Source organism: Chironomus tepperi, unplaced genomic scaffold (assembly GCF_022539635.2).
Source record: "Chironomus tepperi strain 1889 unplaced genomic scaffold, CSIRO-AGI_Ctep_v1 contig_472, whole genome shotgun sequence".
NCBI lineage: Eukaryota > Metazoa > Arthropoda > Insecta > Diptera > Chironomidae > Chironomus > Chironomus tepperi.
This window is the reverse complement of record NW_027226594.1, coordinates 1,018,118-1,028,884: the sequence shown is the minus strand read 5'-3', so window position 1 is coordinate 1,028,884 and position 10,767 is coordinate 1,018,118. Positions and strand designations below refer to the sequence as shown.

Sequence of the window (10,767 nt, the reverse complement as noted above, 5' to 3'; positions counted from 1 at the left end):
AGTGTATGCCTGATTGAGCACATTGTTTTATACAATTTAATAAATTAATTATGAATTGCAAATTACTTTCGTCAAAATATTATTTATGTCTGTCCTGCCAGCCTGCCAGTATCATAAAAAAAGTGCATTCTTACTCTCAGAGAGAATCTCACTCTCAGGACATGCATAAAGAGAGTCAAAATAACCAAAACAGAGACTCAAAATGTGAGTAAAAATTCATCCCCACCACAAATTCTCTCAGCAATTTCCTCTCACTTGATAAAAACTCTTGTGCTGCTCAATTTAGTTTTGAAAAAGACGTCGAACGTAACAGACCTTCGTGAAAAATCGTGAGAGCATATACATATATATATATTATTTTTTTTGTATTAAGTCTCTGCTTTAAATGTGCAACATAAAATACTTTTTCATCGAAGGGTGATGAGAAAGAGAAGAAAAAGAAGAGACATAAGAAGAAGTAGAAGATTGGTACTAAAATATTAACGAAAAATTTTTTTTTTGATAAGACTCTTCTGTTGTACATAGAATAAAATGTGAAAAAAATTTGTGAAAAATAAAAGATGGAAAAATTGATGAAAAGAAGTGAGAAATGAATAAGAAAAAGAAATGAAAGAAAAGTTTGAAGCAGATTGTAGTTATTACATGCTATATTTCATAGAATAAGAAAGAGATATCAAGAAAAAAGAACTGGAATAATATTTTAAAAATGGATAAGTGAAATAAATAAAAAAAAAATTATTAAAAAATGAGTGAAAAACGAGCAAAAAAGTTTGAAAGGAAAATTTTTGTTAAGCATAAAAAAAATTGAAGAATTAAAAAAAAAATTATTGGATATTCATAATTTGTGTATATTTATGTAAGCAACCATGCAACCATCCAAAATTCTTCTCATTTTAACGACAATCGTGAGTGTAATAATCACAAACAGTAACAATAATGTCATTGCAAATCAGCTAAATGACTGTAAATGGGAATATAATCGTGTTACAAAGCATACAAAATGTTTTGTAAGAACTTTAGATCCAAACCATAGTCCAGAGTTGTTACAAGGTGCTCAGGGCTCCGGTTCCGGTAAATTGGATATTGTGTGTGATCAAACGATATTATTAGAAAGTCAATTACCAATAGATCTGTTTCGTGACATAACAAGTGTAAATGAATTAACATTAGACTCATGTAAAATATTAAAAATACCAGAACATTCATTCGATGGACTTTATGGACTGAAAAAATTAACTATAAGTACGAAAAATTCAGAATGGGGTGTTATAAAGTCATTGGAATTACATGAGAATGCAATGAATGGACTTAAACAATTAACAATATTAGAACTAACAGATTCAAATATTCGAGTGATACCGGATGGATTTTATTGTCCATTAAATAATTTACAAGTGCTTAATTTAACGCACAATCGAATCCGATCGACGGAGAATTTAGGTCTGTTATCGGGTGATGAGTGCAGTAATGGAAATAGTGCATTAAAAGAAATTCATACACTCGATTTGAGTTGGAATGAGTTACGTGTCATACCCGATAATTGGGCCGTATCAAAACTAAGACGGTTATCGCATTTAAATCTACAACATAATAATATAAGTGAATTAAGTAGTGAAACGTTAAGCGGTTTATCAGCATTGAGAACATTAAATATAAGTTATAATCATATAGATCAAATTCCAAATGAAATGTTTCATAATTCAAAGGAATTACGTGAAATTCATTTACAAAATAATGAATTATATGAGCTACCGCCTGGTTTATTTCATCAACTTGCTCAACTTCTTATACTTGATTTATCACAAAATCAATTAACAAGTCATCATATAAATAGTGAAACATTTTCTGGATTAATACGTATAAGAATCTTAAATTTATCACATAATGCTCTAACACGTATCGATTCAAAGACATTTAATGATTTACACATCCTACAAGTGTTAAATTTAAGAAATAATTCAATTGGATATATTGATGAGAATGCATTTGCACCATTATATAATTTATATGAATTAAATTTAGCTGAAAATCGCTTACATACGCTAAATGATAAATTATTTGATGGACTTAAAGTGCTTACAAAATTGACATTAAACAATAATCTCATTAGTATAGTTGAGCCGAATGTGTTCGAAAAGTGTCCAAATTTAAGAGAATTAGATTTGAGTTCAAATCAATTAAAGGATGTACCCGATGCACTTAAACTATTGTCAGATTTACGTACATTAGATTTGGGTGAAAATCAAATTGTTAAATTTCGTCCTGGCTGCTTCAAAAATCTAATTCAATTAAATGGTTTGCGTTTGATTGATAATCAAATTGAGAATATAACAAAGGGAATGTTTGATGATTTGCCACAACTCAGTGTACTAAATATGGCAAAGAATCGTATTCAATCGGTTGAAAGAGGCTCATTCGATACAAACAAACAAATTGAAGCTATTCGTTTAGATGGAAATTTTGTATCGGATATAAATGGAGTTTTTTCACAATTATCATCACTTTTGTGGCTGAATATGGCTGAAAATCATCTCGTTTGGTTTGACTATGCATTTGTGCCGAAAAATTTAAAATGGCTTGACATACACGGCAACTATATTGAAACACTTGGCAACTATTATAAATTGCAGGAAGAGATACGTATAAAGACACTCGATGCAAGTCATAATCGTATCACTGAAGTTGGACCAATGAATGTGCCAAATAGTGTTGAATTGCTTTTCATCAATAATAATCATATAACAAAAATTCATGCCAATACATTTATTGATAAAGTAAATTTGACACGAGTCGATATGTATGCAAATGCACTACATAAATTGCAAATGCATCAGTTACGTATAGCACCGTCGAAAGCGAGTGGTGATACGCAAGTACTTCCGGAATTTTATTTAGGCGGTAATCCATTTGAATGTGATTGCTCTATGGAATGGCTTCAACGTATCAACAATTTTACGTCACGTCAACATCCGAAAATTATGGATTTGCAAGTTATTGAATGTGTGATGCCACATAAACGTGGCCTACCAATACGACCGGTCGAGACACTTGACATTTCAGAATTTGTATGTCCTTATCAAAGTCATTGTTTTGCTTTGTGTAATTGTTGCGATAAAAGTGACTGCGAATGCGATATGACATGCCCACAAAATTGTTCATGCTATCACGATCAGGCATGGGCCTCAAATATGGTCGATTGTGGAAATCATAATAGTCAATTTTTACCACGTCTCATACCAGCCGATGTAACTGAAATGTATTTAGATGGAAACAATTATCCGGAATTGGATGTTGCACAATTTCGACAGCACAGCAAATTGAGACAGTTGTACTTAAATGCAAGTAAAATTGAAATAATTCGTAATCGAACATTCTTTGGACTGTCAACATTACAAACATTACATTTACATGATAATAAATTACAAAAGCTATACGGATATGAGTTTGAACAATTAATTAGACTAAAGGAATTAAATTTGCATAATAATCAATTGTCATACATAGGAAACCAAACCTTTATTCATTTAAGATCATTGCAAATTTTACGCATCGATGGTAATCAATTAACGAATGCATGGCTATGGCAATTGTTACCATCATTGTCCAATAATGGTATGGAAAAGAAATTAAAAAATCTTTCAATGGGACGTAATCCATGGAGTTGTCGTTGTCGATTCTTACAGGAAATGACACAATTCGTTGCAGATAATGCTGTGATTATACAAGATGCTCAAGATATATATTGTGTTGATGAAAATGCACAACGTGAATTAGATTTCAATTCAACATCAGTGTGTAGTGACTTTTATTTGAGCTCATCAAGCTCTGGAATAGGACAATTTATTCTATTCAATGACTATATACCGCTTTTGATCACACTATTGACGACAATTTGTTTGCTGATTATCTTCATCATTCTATTCATCTTTCGTGAACCATTAAAGCTATGGTTCTTCTCACATTATGGATTCTTTGGTCCACCATGTGATGATCCTGAAAAGTTATACGATGCCGTGATCTTTCATTCACCAAAAGATATTGAGTATGTCATTAAGCATATAGCAAATGAATTTGAATGCGGTCGCCCACCAAATTTACGTTTATGCTTACAATATCGTGATTTAAATGAAGATGCGAGTTATATTCAACTGTATGAAACTGCTTGCGCTTCACGTAAAATTGTCATATTGTTGACACGAAACTTTTTACAGACTGAGTGGGCACGATTTGACTTAAGACGTGCCGTTCACGAGGCATTGCGTGGTAGACAATATAAATTGATAGTAATTGAAGATTCCGATGCAGCTCATGATGCCGAAAATGATATTGAATTAATGCCATATTTGAAGGCATCCGGAGTTATTCGGATACGAAGAACTGATCGTAATTTTATTGATAAAATGAAGTATGCAATGCCAATGGAGGTTGCGTACCGTGGTGGTGGTAATAATTATACACTTGAGCATCAGCATCATATGACAATGCCTGCATACATGTCACAACATCATGTACCAATGACACAGCCACGAAATTCAAAAACATCATATCCAAATTGTACGGCAACGATGAATGGTGTTATAATGTATCATAATCAACGACAAGCACCGCCACCTGCCTATTGTCCCGAATTGGATGAAACAAATTATTCGTCAGCCACAACGGCATCGCCTAGTCCACATCCATCGAGGCAAAATATTTTAACATCTGACGTTCATCAAGCGTCTGTCTCACAACCGCAACAGCAAAATCTAATAAGTAAACAGAACAACAATCAACAGCAACAGCAGCAACATCAAAATCAGCGACCCTTATCAGAACATATTTATTCAAGTATCGATTCCGATTATAGTACATTAGATTGTGAGAATCAACTGCTTCAACCGCAAGTGCAAACACCACAACATCAATATCAATCGAGTAGTGATTCGACAACTGCTCTTCATCGACCAAATAATTTGAATACGGCAACATGGCGTACTCTTAATGGAAGCATTCCAAATGGACAGCAGCCTCATGTTCAAGCTTATCTAGTGTAAAATATAATAAGAAATTCTCTCTTTCGTATAATGATGGACTAATGTGAAATTAGACTAATGAAATATTGAGGAACTAAATATCATAAGAAAGAATCTCAAGCTTGATGGTAAATTGACTTTTTAATTTAAAATTATGAAAACTTGCAGATGATAATTTTCTGCAATAAAAAAGTGATAATAGTAATTAAATTGAATGATTTTGTATAAAAAAAAATGTAAAATGTTGAAAATATTTTTTTTTTCCTTTCCTCGCTCGACATTTTTTTTCTTCTATTTTCTTCGTTTTCAAATTGCGTTGCTGATGAATATAAAAAAAAATTACTTAAATGGAAATCACAATAATAATAATGGTATAGAAGAACTATAGAGAATGAGAGAAATGCTTTTGTTGCAAAAAATAATTGTTTAAGCCGATTATGCCTTTTTTTCTACTCTCTTTTTCGACTTCTTTTTTTGAAAGAAAGTGTAATAACGAAATTATTTCATTGACTGAGATCTCATTTCGTACTTCTTTTATTATTTTCAAGTGGACGAACATGAGAATGAAGAATGAAGCAGAAAAATTGGTTTTAAGTGGATTTGAGTGATTTTTTAGCGCAATTTTGATCGCAATTGTTGGTTAATTGTTGCTTTGTTAATGTAATATGAACTTAATTTAAGTTGCAAAAATCAATAATTTATTGGTAAATTGAAAACCATCATTTATTTGTCTTAAATATGAGGATTAACGGATGTCAGATTTTTTTTGTTCCACCTCGAAAAGTTTTTTGCGATTTCAACAGCTTTAATAAATGCAATTCCACTTAATTTATATCAAAACTTACGTAAAAAAGTGGCAAAAATAACAAACAATTGATAAAAATTGCAAAATCCATGCCAAAATAAATATGTTACGCAAAAGTGCGCTAACCCAAAAATTCACAAAACCACAAAAATGAGTTTGTAACATAATTTTCGCTTAATACTTATTATACTATATGCAGGAAAAAAGAAATTATAATTTCAAATGGCTTAGATACAGCTGGAGAGAACACTCCAAGTACTATAGTTAGTTACAAACCTACTTTTAACCTTGTATTATTATTATCTAATTTAACATCAGCAGCAGCAGCAGCAAAACTAAAACTATATATTGTAATAATAATGACTAGAAATTGAAAAAAAAAATATGTAACAAGCAACAGCACAAAAGCGCGATATATAGAAACAAGAGCAACAAGCGCAGTGGCGGCAATGAAAAGATACTTTTTTTTTGTGTGTATATACATTTGTTTGATGAAATGTTAAAACGAAACATGATCATAAATAATGATAACATGAAAAAAAAGACACATATGTACATACATAAATGAATTTATTTGCTCTAAAAAAAAAACACAAATCTCATGATGGGTTTTGCAAATGATCTTATTTTTCATTCATATATTCAGACGATATGTGAACAGACAGATAGAAAATAATGATACAAAATCAAGGCAAAAAAAGAAAAATGGATTTAAATTGTGACGCGTTGATGAAGAAGAAAATAGAAAAAAAATATTATGAAATGCGAGAAATTTTTGCTGCTGCGTTTTTATAAGTTTCTCATACGTATATATCTCCTCCTATTTATCTATGTTAAATAAGTGCTGAATTGCGAGAAACTCAAAAGAATTTCATCTTTGTGAATATGCGGTGAATATTGTGGAGTCGTGCATAACCATTGCCATTATACGAACTTAAAAAATCCCTCAACGCGGCCACCACCGCAAACTTTCTGTCTTTTTCTCTCTATATCTCAATACTCTCAATACGTACAGTTTTAATATCCGAGCTCTATAGTCGATCGTAGACGGAAACTCATGAATCATTAAAATGCATATTAATACATTAAACATTGAACGGATTTTTTCTTGTTCTGGATGGGTTTTTGAGGATGAAAAATGTTGTGTTGGATCCAGAAAATTTTGTTAGTGAATGGGAAACTCATGAATTAATTATGATACAAAGTTTTTGTGGATATAGATTTTTTTGGAGTCATCATCTAGTTCGATGTTCTAGTTTGAAGCATTTGAGGTAGAATTTTGAGGAAAATCAAGGAAAACTTTAAGACTTCTTGGTTAATTTGCTCCAAAAACGAGAATGGAAGACTTAATAGCAGTGTTGTTTGAACTATACTATGAACTGCATGTTGTGTGCAGTTAAGGTCGTGGTTGGCCACCAAGGTGTATCGTGGTTCACAAAATAATGGACAATACTGCTCTATATCCTTCATATCATACGAGTCGCAGCTTCAAACCTGAGTGGACAACTTTACATAGTGTTTTATGCTATTTAGTAGACATAAGGTCGACTAGTGTCATTTTCTCCGGAATATTCCCTAAATTATGACATTAGTCAGCAGTATGTCTAGTGAGTAACTGGACATTATGTGAACTAAAGTGGACAAAATACGTTGTAACTAGTTGAAGGCAAATATGTCCAGTTGATGGCCAGTTCTAACGTAATTTTGCCCACTCGACCAAGTTGTCCATTCAAGAAACTCAAGCAATACACAACACTAACAAAATGACCCCCAAAAAAAATTCTTTACAAAAATTAGCAAACAAATTGTCAAACTATAAAGCTCTTATCAAAAAAATTGAATAGACTGTCAAGTATAAAAAAAAGACTGTAAAGTGAAAGAAAAACTTAAAAGAAATCAAAAAAAGTAAAAAAATAAAAATTTATTCATAGTATGACAACTTTATTTAAATTCTGATACCATATGCTTAGAATTGCTAATTTTCAAGTAGGAATAATCAAATGAAAATGAATAAAAACCAAAGAATTTTTAACCAGCTTATCTATGTCTCAAGTCGCAAACAAAATACTAAATGTTTAGTTTTGTGTACTATTAGCATGGAGAATTTTAAGTAGGTGAATAAAAAAGTCATGAAGATTGAGGTGAATTTAACTAAGTTTGAATTAGATTGAGGCTTTAGTTTTTTTGAAATTATATACGGTTGGATGTATTATGTATTCTTGAGGTATGCTCATTAGAATTGATCAAGATGTATCTGGAATGAAGTTATAGTAAACGCAATGATACTAGAATAATTGAGTTCTGAAGTACTAGAGTACTAAAGTACTTGGGCACTGAAGTACTAGAGTACAAGAACACTAAGGCATTAGAGTACTAGATTACTGGAGCACAAGAACGCTTATGTACTAGAGTACTAAAATACTAAGCAAACTAAAGTACTAGAGGTACTAAAGTACTAGAGTGCTAAAGTACTAGAGTGCTAAAGTACTAGAGTGCTAAAGTACTAGAGTGCTAAAGTACTTGAGTGCTAAAATACTAGAGTGCTAAAGTGCTAGAATGCTAAAGTGCTAGAATGCTAAATTATTATTGTACTAAAGTACTAGAGTATTAATGTACTAGAATACTAAAGTACTAGAATGATAAAAGATTAGAATATTAAACTATTAGAGTACCAAAGTACTAAATTACTAAAGGACTAGATTCCTTGAGTAATAGAGCAATAAAGTAATAGAATACTGAATTCCTTGAGTGCTGAAGTACTAGAATACTAAAGATCTAAAGCACTTGAGTATTAGTGAACTGAGGTATCAGAATACTAAAGTACTAGGGTACTAGAATACAAACGTACCAGAATATGTAGTAGAGTGCTGCCGTACTAGAGTGCTGAAGTACTAGAGCACTAAAGTACTAGAATACTAAAGTACTTAAGGTACTAGAGTACTAAAGTACTGGAAAACCAAAGTCCTACTGTACTGAAGTACTAGAGTACCAAAATTCCAGAATTCTGAAGTCCAAGAGTCCTAAAGTACTAGACTACTAATGTCAATTCAAGATAAATCCCAACCATAGTATAATCCATCTTTTCATCCACCAATCTAGTTCAGTAACACAATCTACATACTTAACATCAAAATTTGCTGTAAAAAATATAAATAAAAAATTTTTTTAACAAATATTTTATTCATTTTCATCGTTCAATATATTCCATGCAAAAAAAAAAAAATATTCCAAACGCTCCAGTTCACTAAATCTCCATGAAAACTATCGCAATCAATGGATATAGTCATTGGATCCAAAATATTTTTCATCCTCTCCACTCGACTAACAAGAAAAAATGAAAAAAAAAATTTGTACATAAAATGATAAAAAAAAAAAATAATAATCAATACATGATGATGTAGTGGCAATGTTCTTCTTGTATATTTTATACATATAAAAAAAAAGTCTATATAATATATATAAAAAAAATACATCAACAATATATTGATATTTATTTTAAAATAAAAGAAGTAATAATAATAATGATAATAAAAAAGAATAAATTTCCATGTGTATAAATGAGAAATCAATGCAAAAAAAGTGAAACAAAACTTTTATGAATGAGAAATAAAAAAATGAAAAAAGAAAAAAAATTGTTTAGAAAAAAAAAATGCTGAATGCCATTGAAAAAAAGTATATATTTGCTCAAATGCCTTTTTAATTTATTCAACTATGTTGCAGAAAAATTGAAAAACATTTGGAGATTATTGGAGAAAAAAAGAGTCTTAATATTGATTTTCAGCTTTCGCCCCTTGAGATTGTTTTTTGTATTTTATTTTCAGTTGCTGTTTTTTTTTTTGAGAATTTTTCAGGTTGTCTGGAAGGTTTTTCTGCAAATTGTTTTCACTTTGTTGATCATTTCAAATTGTTGACAATTTTATTTTCAGCTTTTACATTAGACAAATTGAAGAAAAACTCAAGTCTTCAAATTTCTTTAATTTTAGTGAATTTATTAAAATTATTTTTTTTTTTTAATTTTGAAGGTTCAAGTTTTTTAAAATTTGAAATAAACTTTTTTAAATTGAAAATTGGATTTTTAAATTTTGAAAATTTTAAGTTTTCTTAAATTTTGATAAAGTTATTTTTTGTAATCTAACAAATAGAAACATTGAAAATTTTGAAAATTTAGATTTTTTAAAATTTTAAGATTTAGATTTTATACATTTGACTTATTAAATTTTGAAAATTTTTGATTTTATAAATTTTGAAGGTTTTTCGTTTTTAAATTTTTAAACTTTTGACTTTTTAAATTAGATAGCTCTTTTAAATATTAAAAATTTAAGTTTTTTTTATTTTGATAAAATTAAATTTTTCAAATTTTAAAATTTTCTATATTGAAATATTTTTAAAAATTAAATAATAAATTTTTTTGAATTTAACTTAAAGTTCAATTTTTATATTTTTCAATTTTCAATTTTCAATTTTATTAGTTTAATTTTTTTTTACTTTTATGAATTTTTGAAATATATTTTAAAGTCAATAATTTTTAAACTTTCTTAAATTAAACCTTATTAGATTTATTCAAATAAATAGATTGATTTCAAAAGATTTGATTAAAAAAATTAAAAGTTTTTAAAAATTTCATTTTTTTTTTAATTTTCAAAATTTAAATTTTTTTTTATTTTTCAAATTCCTTTTCAATTTAATAAAAAATCAAATTTTATTTTATTTTAAAAATCCTTAAAAATTGCTCAATTTTTCATAAAACCTTTTTGAATTTAAAGATTACAAAACATTATGAAATTGATATTAGATTATTGCCAAACTTAAAACCTTTTAACTTTAATAAATTAATTCCCACAATATCCATCGTAAGGATTCAATTTCTTTCTGCATTTCAGCTTTTGATATTTTATGTTCATTTCATTTTCATTTTTCAGTGCACATTGGACACAGAATACACAAAAC

At 29.3% G+C, this 10,767-nt stretch overlaps 1 protein-coding gene across 1 annotated transcript; it reads left to right on the top strand.

Annotated features, from left to right (window-relative positions):
* The first annotated feature begins 304 nt into the window (after positions 1-304).
* Positions 305-9,424, top strand: LOC139099481 (toll-like receptor 7). The gene has a single exon (XM_070651952.1). It carries the CDS (start codon positions 867-869, stop codon positions 5,034-5,036), a length of 4,170 nt encoding a protein of 1,389 aa, XP_070508053.1. The 5' UTR covers positions 305-866; the 3' UTR covers positions 5,037-9,424.
* Positions 9,425-10,767: the final 1,343 nt, after the last annotated feature.